This window comes from Aythya marila (assembly GCF_965140915.1).
Source record: "Aythya marila genome assembly, chromosome: Z".
In the NCBI taxonomy this organism is placed as follows: domain Eukaryota; kingdom Metazoa; phylum Chordata; class Aves; order Anseriformes; family Anatidae; genus Aythya; species Aythya marila.
In genome coordinates, this window is record NC_139080.1 from 15,202,371 (window position 1) to 15,218,455 (window position 16,085).

The 16,085-nt window shown below is 40.7% G+C and overlaps 1 protein-coding gene across 6 annotated transcripts in view; it reads left to right on the plus strand.

Annotated features, from left to right (window-relative positions):
- GHR (growth hormone receptor) overlaps window positions 1-16,085 on the plus strand; it is a 137,938-nt gene that overhangs the window by 64,856 nt on the left and 56,997 nt on the right. For all 6 annotated transcript variants that reach the window (XM_082783429.1, XM_082783428.1, XM_082783433.1 and 3 more), the window contains one exon: window positions 1,849-1,928. In XM_082783429.1, the coding sequence (XP_082639555.1) occupies window positions 1,859-1,928 (70 nt within the window). In that variant the 5' untranslated portion in view covers window positions 1,849-1,858. The remainder of the gene's footprint in view (window positions 1-1,848; window positions 1,929-16,085) is intronic.

Genomic DNA, 16,085 nt, shown 5'->3' on the forward strand with positions numbered 1-16,085 from the left:
TGCTGTTCTGGGATGAACCTCAAGCTGTGCCAGTGTAGCTCCTCTCTACAAACAGGATCACTGCCCTGTAGTTGCTTTGTAAACTTCTTCCCAGCCCTGTGCTGCTCTCCAGCAGCTGCAGCCTTTCGCTGCTCCGCAGGCTCCCACACCAGCCCTAATCCTTCACAAGCACACATCCAGCCCTGCCATACAGCTCCCTTCCTCCCTGCCCACAGGAGGACAGGCTGCTGCTTCGGGCAGAGCCACGTCTGCTCGCACAGGGCGAGAGCTGCAACCGGGCAGCCCTGCAGCAGCCCCTCTCCAGTGGGAAGCATCCTGGGTTAGGCTCCGCAGGGTGGTCCGGATACATCCTCCCTGTGCTGGGCATGAAACTGGAGAATTACTGAGCAGTTGTGTTAATGAGGATGTGAGAAATATCTTCAGATTTTCAAGTTTTATTCTAAACTGCATGAATGAGGAAACTGGAGTTTGTAATAATTGTGTGGTTTTTTTTTGAAGCGAGTCAATCTGTTTTCTTGGTGAGAAAATTAAGAAGAGGGAAATATCTTTTAAGTTCGATGTTAACATAGTTTTCCATATTCAGCCTGCTTGTGTTTTACAGTTGCTGACTAAATTCACACTTTTTTGTGAATTTATTCACAAAATTCACAAGAAACGTAAATTCTTTTGCTCGCTCAAGTAGGACTGTTTCAATAGCCAGATTTGCCAGCATTGGTCATGTTAATCGGTAGCACCCACTTAAGAGATTGTTGCTCTGTAGTAGGTTCGGTGGCTTGGACACTGCTGATATATTCTGTCAGATGGAGACAGAAAATGTCCAGCTGAAAGCACTTCAGTGTAGAATCAAGGTTTGCTGTACCCCTTTATGGTCATGTATAAAAGTGCTAGCCTAGCATGTATCCCAGGTCCTGCCCTTCCCCATTGTCTCCAGATGCTGGTGATAACAGCACAAGCAACATAGCATCCCTCACACAGGGTTGCAGGTTGTGATGAGGTTGTGGCACAGATAAATTAGGGAGGTTTGGTTGTGATCTCTGTGTGGCACAGATAAATTAGGGAGAAGGAGGAACGTGCTTTCTGGGGAGGTTGCAAAGGCTTGTTGGGTTGAGGACTGTCTGTGTGGTGTGCTGCGTGGACATGCCTGAAGGTGCCTTCTCAGCAGTGAAACACTGACAGATTTTCAGCACCAGACATCTCCCGTGGCAGATGCCTAAGCGCAGCGCAGCAGAGCAGGGCACCGAGGCACGTGCTTGCAGCTCTGTGGGAAGCCAGGAGGAACAGACCAGAGAATTAGCCTGGGTTACTTGTTGCCTACAGCTGCTGCAGCATTTGTTCTCTGCTCACTCGTCCAGTTTTTACTGCATGTAGTTCTAGACTCAGAAAGCATTGTACATGTCCTGCAAAGACGAGCACAGCTTCAGGGGTATGCAAGCTGGAAAGGCAATCATCATGTGTTTGTTCTCTAAGAGAGAGGTTTTTCTTTCCTACTTTGACATTTAACCTAGGCTAGTCATCGGGATCCACTCCCCAAAGGCTGCTTTGGAGGGGAGTGTGGTTACTTTGGTTACTTCCTGGAAGCAAGCTAGAAATTGACAATACTGATTTTTTTCCTATGTATTAAATGAACTAGAGACCCATGAGCTAGTCTTCGTATAAAAATACTACATGCTATCTGTCCCAGGCAGCAGAATGATTATGTGACTATATGAGGCAATAAACCGTAAACTAAATATGCTTCTAGTTTAAATTTAATCAGAAGTTCAATAAAAATAGATAATAGTTTGTGTCATGTACCTGTAATAATGTTAGTTTATAAATAAAGTCTCTTGTTGTCCTTTATTATTACAGAATTAGAGTTATGGATCTTCGGCATCTGCTGTTTACTTTGGCGCTGGTCTGTGCAAATGACTCACTTTCTTCAAGTGATGGTAAGTTTGATGGTAACCTTTCTGTGCCTTTGTATGTATATAGCTTTATATAAGGAGTATTTTTATATTATACGCGTCAGGACTGTTGGAAGGTCCTTGATTGTGGTAAGATAGGTGCAAAATGTGAAAAATACGTCAGCTAATCTTACTGTGAAGAGAGTGGATAATGTTGAGACTATATGTTGCAGAATAAACGTGAATTTTGTAGACTGCATTGTGTGCGTGGTACGTAATCAGACCAGATCAATGCTGATGTTAAATGTTGAGATTCACTCCTCTAAGGTACCAAAGTTATGAAAGAATTGCATGAGGTTAATTTTTTGTGGAAACTTTTCCTTTCCTTAATGAGTCTATTTAGTATATTTCTATGGTAAATGTAGAACTATTTGGAAGTATAAAGGAAGGACTTTAAGGCTTCACATACTTGGTCTGAGGCCAGTATGAATAAGTTTCATAAGAAATACACTTAGAAATTCTTAAGTAGAGGTTATAAAAGGGATTTGAAAAGAACATGTAACCTCAGACAGCCAGATGGCTGTGGGTAGCCAGCAGAAAACCTCTTAGCTAGGCGAAGCTCTGTTCAGGGTTTGCATCCACTGAATGTGCCTTTGGCTTTCCACAGTTCATCCCCTTCTCATCCTAATTCACCTCAGTTTTTCCACTTGTAAATTAAATGTAGGGCTGGAAATTACTCCCTCTAGCTGAGCTTTCTCTGATGCTTTCTGTTTCTGCAACCAGCAATGATCCAGAGACATTTCTGTGTCACCCAGAGGCCTGCCTTGACCCTGTTTGGTCCTTTGGGATGGGTCTTTTACTCATTTAGAACAAAAAGTTCCTGTTAACTTCATTGGGAGTTTTATGTTGTGTCAGACAGATCCGCTTACATGGATTATGATCTGCTCCTGTAAACAAATACAAAACCTAGTCTGCTCAGTCTTATTCTGGCTTTTGGAAAGAACAGTGAGTTTTCCATAATTACTAATCTTACACAAACATGTTGCCTCTTCTCCCAGGACTGCAGAGCAGCATCACTAGAGTGGTTCCTGAAGCAGGTGACCCTCCTGACCTTCTGACCAAAACCAATGCAAGCAGGGAAAGTCACAGAGGGCAGCTGGCTGAGTAATTTGGAAAAAAGTGGGGTGGAAACAGCTTCCACAGAATGCTGTAAACAGGCTGATAAAATTTTCAGTGAAAATTTCTCACATTTCTCAGTTTATTTTTTTTCTTCACTCAGTGGCTCCAATCCTACCTAAGTGTTACAAAATGCAAATTAAATACATACAGAGTTGCAAGCCATACTTTGTGAGCCCTTCTGCTGTTAACTTTGGAATATGATGCTAAATCAAAGGTCTATGACGTAGTTACCTGTAATCATAACTATCCTACAGTTTAACAGTGTAGTAATCCTCCATCTCCCTGATGGAGTTTAGACACCCATATTTGCAAAATGAATGGAGAAATACAAGGGCTATTACCTTGTTGTTAACGAAAACATTAGGTTGAAATAAGATATAATTAGAACTCAGATGATTAGTTTTCAGAGAATTCTTCCATAAGGTTCGTTTTATTTATTAAAAAGAACACCAGTGTCTTTATTTACTTCTATGTTTGTGGTTGAGATTCTTGTCCTCAGCATTATCAGGCCACGGATCATCTGTGAGATTCTCTTCTCCCTTGCTAATTCAGGTATTTTCTGTAACATTTACCAAATTTCATCTGAGTTCCTGATGTATCTGGCTGTTGACGGCAATGCATGAGTCCAGTTTTCACTTTTGTTCCCTGCTTTTGTTTCCTTCTTAGAGCAATACTTTCATTCTGCTACATGCATGTCCCATGGGAAAAAAGTTTGCCTGTTTAAGAAATGCATAAGGAAGTATGGTGTAGTGAAGTGTTTGTTTCATATTAAAATTGTGGGGCTGAAACAATGTGGGGCTTTTATATAATCTATTCTGCATCCTTCTCTGTTTTCTGATTTGGTTAAAAGTATAGATAAGTTTATGATAGGAATCTGCTCGGTAAAGCTGTACACTGTTTTTCCCTGTTGCATACCGCTCCCTTTCATTAGATGTATGAACTGAAATAAAATTTGGAAATTCCTCCTTGGTTCTGCTGAAATGTGGAAAGTCAGTGTTTCTCAGTGAAATCTGATACATGGACCAGCTTCTATTCACTGTCTCTTTCAAAATGGCCAGTAGAACAGAAATGAATGTGTCCTGATTTGATCCTTTCCCCACTGTGTCTGCATGTTACAGTAAATTCATTAAATGGACAAAAATAATCCCTGCTCAGATGCTGCAGTCTACTGGACCATCTGATTTCCCTCTCAGTGTTTAAGGGCACATAATGATTTTTAAATCCCTTCCAGATGAGGTGTAGTCCACATGTCCTACGTAAAAATCATGATACAAATAAAACTTAGCTGCAGTGTCACCTTTTATCTGGTGACTTTATCTATGCTGATGAAATAGTAACCTCTATTAATTAACCTCCAGAATCAAAAAAGGAGAAGTATTTTAGTTGTGGTCCTATGCTTAAAGCTAGGACACAATGCTATAAACCTATACGTGTCCTGATTTGCAGTATTACTACTACAGGATTGTGTATATGAAATAAACAGAGCTTTGTCATCCCCAAAATAAATTTTGAATCACTAAACTACTTTTAAGGTTGTAGCACTTCTGTTTTGAGGGTGGGGGAGATGGTCAACTGAGGAAGTCTAACAAGGAAATAAAACTTGAACAATAATCTTTGAGATAACATGGGAGAACATCCATGTGTCATTCTTGAGTAATACAGATGAAGTAATAATAATACAGTTTTTAGCCAGCCAGTGCTGTTTTGTTCTACTTTTTTGTTTTTCCATGTGAGTGTGCCTGCATCTGAAAATGCTTCTCATGAGCATACGGCCCCTCTCTTAGCTTATTGCTAGGTGATGAATCCTGAAAATCTTACAGAGAGCTCTGCCCAGCACAGTCTTGCTGAGGCCTTCCTATAAACTTAATTAGATATACTCCATACCCGATATGTTGCTACAGGGGTTGATCTGCGGTGTCAGAGCTCCTGAAGAAATCCACTGCAGTAATTGTAATTTTCATCGTAGCACAACAAAAAAAGGACACAGATTTGCTAGTCTTACACCAAATCACACTGCTGACACAGTGTAATATTGACTGGTATGTAGAGTGATTCACAGAAGAACAGCATGTTTTTTACGTCTTGAAAGTAAAGCTTATATTCAGCTGTACAAGCGCCTGTGCTTCGAGCTGGCTCTGAGCAGTGGGGTCAGATCCACCCTTGGCACACAGTTAAATCCCATACGTGTTTCCTCCTGGCAGGGAAAAGGGTGTGAGGCCAGCAGCTGGCCGGAGAACTGCACAGCATTCAAGACCAGATCTTGGACATTTAGTCACATGTTTGCTGTCTGCTCGTTCTGCTGGAGGCTTTCCACTGATTTAGTTTTTGTGCTCTGCTTTTGCTAAGAGCCCGGCTTGCCAGCTCCTCAAACAGAGGCTTTAGCTGGAGTGTGAAGTCACCGGGCTGCCCACCATCGCTGAGATGGGGGAGCTGAATGGGACCAAGTTATGTCTGCTGCATTGGGCTTGGCAGGGAGCTCGGAGCCACGCAGGTCTGGGACGTGCAGCCTCCTGCCAGCTGGATGCTGAGCCACACGCTGCCCGCGTCCCAGAGGTACTGCACAGCAGGGAGTACCCGGCACGGCAGAGCCAGTGGCAGAAAGAAAACGTAAAGGCCACCGCAGTGGGAAAGTAATTTCTGAGAGGTGTGTAACTGGCATAGGTGGATGGGCCTTGTGCCACAGAAATTTAAAAGCAGAAGGCCCGTTTTCACAGCTCTGAAGGTATTTTTGTCAACTCAGCAGAACTAAGGCTCCTGAGAATTTTGGTTGCTTTGAAGATGAGGGATTATGTGCTTTTGAAAATCACACAGCTTTGTTTATAGGTAATGTGGCACGTGAACAAGAGGCAGGAGTGATTCATGAGTATCTCACCTACTTCAGTGCAATAGTAATCGTGTTTCAAGGAAAAATAAGAACTTACCTTCAAATGCATATAAACAATTTGTGTTTGAGAGTAATGTAACCATGGTGTTTCAAATATGTATCTAAGCATATATGTGGGTATTATGTTTTAATATACCAGCTGACATCAAAAGTGGCTGAATAACTCCAGGCATAGGTTGCAAAATGTTTAGGAAGCAAAGTAAGTTTTGTCTACTTTTTCCTTCTTTACAAGCGATCAGTGTAGGTCACGTAAGGACACAGAGGAATAAACAGGGAATTAGACCCAGTTAATAAAACAATACTTAAGCTCAAGCAGTTCCAAAACTAATTTCTTCCCAGCGAAAGAAGTAGGAAATGTCTTTTATCATTTTTGATACTAAATCAACATTTATTTTAGAACATTACAGCTATGTTAATTCATTCTGTGAAGCAGGTTTAGGGAGATATTTGTATTTAATGACACAACAGTGAAAATATTTTTGAATGAACTGTTTTTGTACGATAACTTTAGGAGCTACAAGTCTGAATTTACTGTGCTTTTTATCTTATCTGATTTCAGAAAATAATTGAATCATAAGTTTTTGTGTGTGGTTGTTTTTTTTTACATTATTGTGTGAAACCTATGTTCAAATGCTCAATTTTCTTCATTTTTATAAAAGTATGATTAATTATTTTCCCTTCTGAGATACATCAAGTCCAGTTTTGACTTGCATCAAAATGTCCCTCTGTTGTGCTGGTATGTGTTCCCTTGCTGTACTTGGATGTTTTGTGTGCATTCCATATCCAGATTAAACCATCTAAGTTTGGGTGTGTAGTAGGTGTCAAATCTGCCAATTACAGATCTAGGGTTTGAATCCATCAGCCGTGAATAGGGTTTTAGTGTCATTAGACACTAAAGCACCTCAGGTACCGGGACAAGACTCAGAGATGGCACAGAACATGTAGGATGTCTGCATCCTCTTGGAATGGCCAGAAGCTTTTTGAGCTCTATAAAAAAGCTGGAGGCCAGGCAGCTCAAATGTCCCTGTACATCTGTTTTCAGGCAACTGAATCAACTCCATCAGTTGTTCTTTATTCCAGGGACTGTACTGAGTCTCTTTCCACTGGTTTCATGGGACCTTGGACACCTCAGGATGATGCTCATCCATGTATGAATCGTGGAGAGTCACTAGGTACCCGAAATAACAGCATGAGACTTATAGATAAAACATAAAACCAGTAGGAGCTCTGTGCATTTTGAATCAGAGGCTGGAAGGCAGGCAGCTTGAGACAGCTACAGATGTTAGGCTACTGGTTTTTGCCCTACCTCGCACAAAGAGAGTTGAATATAGGTGTCTGTGTTCTGAACTGAGTCTCAGCCGTACAGCTACAGCTGTCTTGTTTGGGTATGCATAATTCTGTGTGCTTTCTGCTGGGCAGTGGTGTAGCTGCTCAACCACATTGCCAGCCAAGGTGAGGGGTTTGAAAGAATAACAAAGGGCTTCTTACTGTCAGCGTGAAGTTAGGTAGAAGACCGATGTTGTCTAAAGCCATAGATTTGACTTTTGTGACAAATAGAAGAATTCTTAGTCTAAGCAGTGAGGTGCTGTTGAATTGCAGCATATTTTCTGCTGAGGAAAGGAAATTTGTCCATTTGTTTCTGGAGGTGGAAGGTAGCAGAGACTTTGTTGTCTGGTTTGAAATACTCAGAAAAGGAAAGATCAATGGCATTGTAGAGTTTTGGCTGAAAACACGTTTTGTGATTTAGACAAACTCAAATGTTATAGGTTGCAGTCAGTGCAGTGACAAACTATTTCTCATACATGAGGAGCGGTCTTTTATTTTAATGACTTCTTTGGTGATTTGGAATATTTGCATGAATAACTATCCTAAGCTTGTTAGGAGTGGCAAAAGATAATAAGAAAGGGCAAAGTCTTTCCCTAACTTAAGCTGCAAACTCTCTTTCTTCCTCTTGGTGAATAATAGTACCATAATATGTTTGGTAGTCATCTGTTCATTGTGTTCATTTTCTTTTCACTAATTCTTTCAGCTGGTTTATTTTTGCTTGTATTTTTTTCTCTGTGTTACCTACTTTTTCAATTATCTGCAGGCATATAATTAGGGGATACAAACCAAAGCAGAGCTGGCAGTGAAAACTGGAAAGTTCAACATTGCTACCAGCTTGGTGAATCCTATTTTACAAAGACAGCAGCAGAATAGTTAAGAAAGCATATTTAAAAATTACAAGTTTTAAAACAGACTTAAAGCAGACAAAGTCTTTAGAATAATTGCCTCATTTCCAGAAATTTAAGTATCTCTGAGCAAGAAAAATGTTCCATTATGTAGTAGAAATTGCCACAGAAGCCATTCCAGGAGCCAAGATCAGGAAGCTTGGCACAAGTGAACGTTAAGTTACACCACTCTGATCCTGCTAAGCCATTCTTGCTGGAGGGAACATTCATTTTGGCAGAGAGCAAAGTAGTATTTCCATCATCACTTTCCATTGTGATTAGGCATGGCTTTGATGGCTAGCAGAAAATTTTGAAGGAAGGCCTTGAGTCTGTGCACTTGGAGTTACTTTCACTGCTCCTGCTTCCTGGCAAGTAGTGTGTATTTCAGATAAGCCATTTTTCTGTGACCATATGACAGTATCTATGCTGTCCCATGGAGAAGAAAGGATTTTACCTTCCCTTTTTTCTGTAACAGGTAGCATACATGGTATTTTAACAGGAAGGGTTTTGGGATTTCTAAGAGTGGAAGATACATTCTGGAAATGAATTGTAGACAGGCATATTCTTTATAAGAAAACAGAAAACAAAACCATAGTCCTGGAATTTTGAGGGATGGTAGCCTTAAATTACGCCCCTAAAATCCATATTTAGGCTTGTAACTGAGTACATCCAATAGTTCAGATGTTCACCAGGACTGCAAGAGGCTTGTCTCTTTTGTCCCTTCCTCCAAACCACATCAGTGACTCCAGTGAAGATTTAGTGAAGAGCCTTTGCATATCTTCACTCACAAGCCTGCCAAAAAAAAACACATCATGAACAATCAGCTTCACTCAGACACCCTGCAGAGTAACGTACATGCCAGTTTTCCTATGCAGTTATCTGAGTTATATGTAGCTGTTGTGTAGATTTCCTTCATTGTTCCTTAGTTGCCATCACATTTTCTTCTCTTTCAAACACAACCTCACCAATCTGCTGTCCTCTGATTGCTGGGTTTTGAGATCATTTGCACAAAGGAGCTGCACATCTGTAGGTGATGTCAGGTATAGTGAGAGGGAAAAGTTAAGCTGTCAGCTGCAAGGCTTGTAATGCCAATGTACATCTCTTTCCCAAGCAGCCAAGCCGCCAGCATACACACTGGTCTTCCTATGAACTGGAATTGTTTCTCCTTTACCAGGGATGAGCTGCACCCAAAACTGCTCGCTTGCAGTGGTCACTTGTGGCTCACTTTTGACAAGCAGTGCGGCTAGTCTGAAACAAGAACTTCTGCCTGTACATGCATTGAAGTGTATGAATTTAAGGAGGAAGATCAGACAATGGAGACAGTAAAAAACATTCACAGCACTTTGTACAGTTATCTAAGAAGATAAGTATGAAAATTCATAGTTAGCTTTTAACTTCTCTTTTGGTATTTGAAATGTAATTGTATATTTCATGTGAATTACTAGAATGGTTTGCACTGTACTAGCCAAATGCAACTCACTTAATAAACTGCATAAGGGAAAGGAAAAGGAGTTCAGGCAAGTAATCACTAAACCATATTATGGAAGCATATTGCATGAGTTATGATGAATCATCCCATGCAGAGGTATATACAGAGCAAATTCTTTCAGTGTTACTCATCTGTAACCAGAAAAAGAAATTGTTGTCACTGCACATTCACTACGTATAATGAAATGACCATGGGAAACTGTAAATTTTTTTCATGAATGTAAGCAATAATACCATTATCATCGTGTAGTAATGTACACTGCCTGATTCAAAATACAATGGACTTTCAGAACCAAGAGACTGTCTGCAGTGTTGCACCTTTTTGTTCCATGCTGTGGGCTTCAGAAGTGATAAGATCCAGCTGGAAACAGAATAAAAGCATGACTGGTAACTGGAGAAGCATCCTTACACTGAACTGGTTCATACCATTGTATGCGAGGGAGCATTGTTTGGCACCTCAGCAGTATTTTGGCACGTCTGTGCTCTCTCTTCCAAAGGACAGAAGCAACAGAGGAACAATTGAGATCAGGAGTTCGTTCGCAAGATGCAGTCGCTGAGTTGCATGGAATGACTGAAAGCTTCGTGCAGGTAACCACCCTCAGCAGGACAACAACTTTCAGGGCTGCAGCAGCACTTCCACCATCATTAGGTACTTCATGAACTGGCGCTGCCATTTGGAGGATGGCTTGGTCCAGCCTAGCAGTCAAATTCTTGGAAAAATTGACTGCAACAGTCCCTCGGATGTTTGTTGCAAGCGTTGGCCGTTCCACTAGTCTTCCATGTTACTGTCTGTAGCAGTATTACTGGTTACTGGGTGATGGAAAGGGAAAAGGGGATTTTGATAATACTGTGCCCTAGCAAGGTTCTCCTTGAGGAATCAAAATACCAGGCCTGGGCTGTTTCCCTTCCCTGTTACTGGAAAGGAGCTAAGAAGAATAGCCCAAGAATGGTGCTGTACGTGGCAGGCAGAGCTACAGACTATGGGTATGGACTCTTCATAGCTTCTGATTCTGGAGGAAGTTTTGGTATTTAACAAGACAGAACTTCATTACTTTGCTTTTTCTTCTTCTTGGTCATTACAGGAACATGCTGTAAAATGAAGTAGTGACAGCACTGGTTAGTTGTCTGCAGAACTTTGAACCCCCTGATAGAGATTTTGAATTCTCCTAGCATAATGCAGTGAACTTTTTTTTTTTTCCTGAAGCACGAAGTGATGGCATTTGTGTTTGTTTCTTTTTAACAGGTTATTTTACAAAGTAATTCCATGCTAAGGAACGTAGAATTGCTGTAAGATAGGCTAATAGTGTTGGTATATCATCTGCAGAGCCATGTGTAATTTCTGTTTGCTCCTACCATTTATCCTCACTAAATTGGTTAGTTCCCTGGGAGTTCCAAGGAATGCGATAGGAAACTATTAAATATTAAGTGTGATTGGGAATTTATGTATTTATCACTTATATCAGCCTTGGCACCAAAGAAATGTTATGTAGCAAACCTGACACCAATTTTAAAAAGACTCAAGGAAGTTGCACACCAGAAAGCTTGTCTTCAGAGAAAGGCAAATTTGAAGACACTTGAAAAAAAGCATAGATTGGTAAATACAGGAAAAATGTTATATATTTTGGAGTTGGTATAAGCCCTGTTTCTTTCAAAAAGCACTTAGTGTTTGCACCCATAGCTACTGACTCAAAGATTTCAACAAGCACACTGAAAGTGGTTGTTCGGTCCCTATAGTAGTGATGTTCAGAGAGCCTTTGTGCAAGACTCTAGCAAAGGTTCTTTCTTTGAAAATTGTCAGGGGATAAAACCGAAGGGTGTCCATGGATTAAAAATTAATCAGAAGGGGAAATAAAGGAATACATTATCAGCTCCCACAGCAGAAACATCTAAGGATGTTTCTCTTCCACAGTTAATACAAAGAGAAATTAAATAGACAAGAACTTTTCCGCTTGGAAAGCTCCGCGGTGGGACGTGACAGAAATCTGTGCGATCCTGCGTGGCGCCAAGGGAGTGAAAGGGAAGGGTGTGAGCGTGCAGCAGCCATCAGGGGCCTCCTGGATTCCTGCACGTGCCTGTGCAAACACTGCAGAGCTGCACTGCCAAGGTGATGGACTGCAGTTGGGCTGGGGAAAGGCAGAGAGATCCACCCAGCCTGAGAAGCATGTCTTCTCTGGGCTGTCCCTGGCTATCACCCGGAATATATTCAGGGAACCATAATGAAAAGAAATATATTTATTCTTCCTCTGGTCTGGGATTGTGTTTGTTTATCATTCCCCTAGCAATGTGTAGTCTTGGCATTAGAGGCAGGGCTGACGCAGAAAATTTAGAAGCAAATCTGAACTCACTTGGATCAAGAGTTTGTATTTGAATCCATATAAGCTAGAACCCCGTGTTTATTGCTCTGTAAAGACAAAATAACCAGAACAATAACATGCCTGGCTGGCAAACCCCATGTGCGTCATGTTTCTTTTAAAAGGCACTGCTTGCCACGTATGCCCACAGTAAAACAGGAAGAACTATATTATCATTTAAAAAATGCTAAATTTTAAACAACAACATACATGTATACAAAGTAGAATAACATCATTATACCCTTTGAATTTCTTTTCTGTCTTTTCAGCACTGAAGCACAACACGAAGACTAGTGTAATAATTTGACTTTGAACAGGAATTTGCAAGTGTTAGCGAAGTGAATGTAGGTAATAATTGTAAATGCTAACACTGTCTATTTATTATTTACTGGTTATGATTAAATAGTTAATACTCATAATTATTTCAATGAAAATGCTGATGACAACTGTAGTTACTGTTGTATAGGATTTAATTCAAACCATCTGTTTTCATCCACTTGTATATATCCTTGCTTGCAGTGAAGTGTTTTTCTGGAAGTTAAAAGTGATTATTAAGGGAATGGAAATTATTAATGGTTCATGGCTTGGCAAGGAAAAGCTTTTTGAAGTTCCTAGTGTCTATATTCAAGGGCTTCTGCAACAGAAATGGTTGAGGGCAGAACATAATGCAGAAGTGTTTTCTGCCATAGGCTATGCATTGATATTTGGGGTTGGTCTGAGTAAGGTGTTAGGAGGTAGAAGTCACTGGTCTGACTTCTACACCACTTAACTAAACCCATTTATTTCATAGGGCAAGGGAAATATGAGTAATGTATTACAAAGAAGGTATGTGATACTGGTCAACAACATGGAAATATGCTGGTATATACATAGACAACATAATTTATCCTCCAGCAAACTGTTTCATTCCCTCATTTATTCTTCATTGGATTTGTAGTGGATGGTTGTTCATGCTAACTAGCTTAGTTAGCTTTGAACGTAACTGCCTCATCTGTTTTAGTCAGAAACTGCCCTGTTATCCAAGGATGCCTCCACTTGGCTCCAGAGCCCAGCACTTCCCACTGTGAAGATCTATTAAACCACTTCACAGGAGAAACACTTACATCTACTTCTACTCCACAAGTAATGAAATGAATATGAGGTCAATAACTTACTATCTTTCTTTTCCCAATCCGTAGCATTAGCACAATAGGAAGCTGTAGAGATAATCAGAAAAACCCAGGGTATCTCCTGTTACTCATGACACATGCTTTTCAACACACCTAGAGCCTTTCAGAATTAAATTAAAGTCTTGGCTGGACTGTGTCATGCTTTGTAGAGGTAGAAGGCAAGAAGACTTTGCAGCCCTCTGGGGAATCCAGCTGTCACAGCTGAGACTGTTCAACTGCCCATTCCCGGCCCAGCTAATTAAATGGTTACATGCATTTCTACAGAGATACTTGCACGAGAATTTCAGAACCCTCCAGAATGAGACTTACACCTTAAGAGAGGTAGCAAACACCAAAATGGTGGAATTCACTGCAGTTGCCCCAAATATCAAAGAGCTGTTATCTGTCAGCTTTCCCCGCTCCATGAACACTGCTCGTTGTTTGAAGCAGGTTTTTCTCTGGGTTGCTCTTTCTTTGCCCCTCAAGTTGAGAAGCGTTTGTTTTTTACCCGGAGGAGCACACTTTACAGAATCTGGCCTCCTGGGCACGTTTGCCTGTGGCGCAATCTTGTGTGTTTTGTTGAGATAAGTGGGTGACAGCTTCCAGTTAGTGTTCGGCAGGAGGGGAGGGCTTCTTTCCAAAAGTGCTGACCACCTCAGCATAACTACATCCTCCTTGCAGAGGTCTCAACCTGGCGTGTTATCTTATCCCCCCAGAACAGCAGCCTTGACAGCCTGCTGCACCTTTTTATCTAGCCGGTAGACTTGCAGAGCAGTTCTAGTTACAGGAAAGAACTGTGCAAGGATTACATCTATCAGGGTTACTGTTTGGTCTGTGTTGTCCAACATATTGTAACAGAAGGCTTGATTGTAAGTTATTGTTAAATGCTGTTTTTCAGTTACGGTATCTTGTTACTGTTGGAGTTAAACATGTTTTTTCTTTCCATTTGTTCAGCCAAAAGTGCAGTTTGTCTTAAGAGAGTTAGGCTCTGTTTTCTTCCTGTTTAGAGAAGTGTCAGCAGTTAATGTCTTGCCTTTTAACTCCGTTATATTCCCTTGAAATCCCTTAAGAAACACGATATTATGACCATGACAAAACTTTGCCCTTCCATGTGTTTTACATCTCAACAACTTGCAAAGATGTGTGAAATACAATTAAGATCTCAAAGATGCCTATGTATACACACTGGCTTCCTAGAAAAAGAGCACTATTTTTTGCAAAGTCATAGCTATCCCTTTAAAAAAAAAAAAAAAAAAAAAAAAAGTAAGTAATAGATTTAGGATGTGTTTGATGTGTTTGTTAACCCCCTTTAAGAAAATAAGTGGGGACCAAAAAAAAAAAAAAAAGTGTTACATTGATAGAGCTTGTGGTTTTAAACAGAGATGGTCTCTGTTATTCTAGTTGCCTATGGAAATCCCATTGTGCAGTTAATTATATTTACGAAAAGCCACTATTAATCTCCTAACAAATTACTCTTACAAGATCCCTGGATATTTCTCATTTACTAGAGTTAACCTTCCCTGTCTTCTTAAATGGGTGAGGAGGTCCCACAGCATTTCCTTATTGTTAGCTTAGTACACCATAGCTTTTTAATTGCTGAATGTTAGAAAGACGTGAGTTTTAGAAGAACGCATACGAAGTTCTCTTTCCTTTAAATCAGAGCAAGACCTGTTCTTAGGTAAGGAATAAAAATTCCTAACTCCATATCTGGGATGTCTGCAGCACAGATGTGTCCCTTGTAAGAACAGAGCTGGCCTAATCAAATCCTTGCAGCCCAGCATGTGGGAGATTTCCAGAAAGACTCTGTGCAGAGCACTGAGGCTATCGTGAGTTCTCAAGTGGAGTTTAGTTCAGTGCTAAGGCATGAGTGAGATTTGTTTTACCGATTAAGTCTTTTGTTTGTTTGTTTTTATTTTTGTTTATAATTAGTATTTAGCTTATACACGATGTGTGAAATTACCATTTTCGTTGTAACTTCCTTCTGGAGGGAATATACCCCAACTACCTGAGTTGTCCCTATCAACCGTACCTGTCATCAGTGTCAGCAGAAAGACAAAAGGGTTGCAATAACCTGAACCCTACGGATGAGGCTGGGGCGTATTTACAGGAATGGATGATCTTCCTAAGCCACTTATTTATCCAATAGTAGACAAAATCCCTGTGACTCTAGGAAGAGTAATAGCTTTGTAATAGAGACATTGGTCTGAAACAAGCTTTCAACATCTGGCTTTGCCACAGAAATTCTTCTGTGTCCGTTGCAAATTGATTAATATCTGTGTCCCAGCTCCCCAGCTATAAAGTAAGAAGGCGCTTGGAGAATAAATTCCTTAATCTGCTCGAGTTGATCAGATATTTTGGTGATGAAATTGCTGGAGTTATGCAATACTGCCTGTCAACAGCATTGCATTTATTGTGCAGAGGAAAACAACTGAAAAATACATGTAGTCTTCCAACACTGACAAAGCTGGCAGGCTGCCTCCTCTGCCAAGGCAGGAGAAGGCAGCTGTCTGTTTCTCAGTAGGTAGGGGACAGCACTATCAAGCAGAGAAAACGCTGACGTTTCTCCCACTGCATATTTGATTTCTGCATAAATCTGCATACTTGTAGGAACTCTGCTTTTCTTCCAACAGGCAAGGACTTGTACTACTGTGAGCCCATAACTAATTGTTACCATGGGAAACTATGAAATGGCCACCCACACTTTTGTATCTGAATAGAACTTGTGTTCAGACACACTCTTCAATCAGTGTGTGGAGATGTACACAGTGTATATGTGTGTTTCTTCTCCATGTAGCATGGGGAAGTTGAAATACAAAAGGTTACTTTTAATGTAGAAGATTTTGGCAGCATCAGCAACACCTGGAACACTTTGTCTGTGGAGGTGCTCAGGTAGGAAAGGTACCCAGAGTGCTGCTCAGTGTTGCTTCAATTCATTGACATAC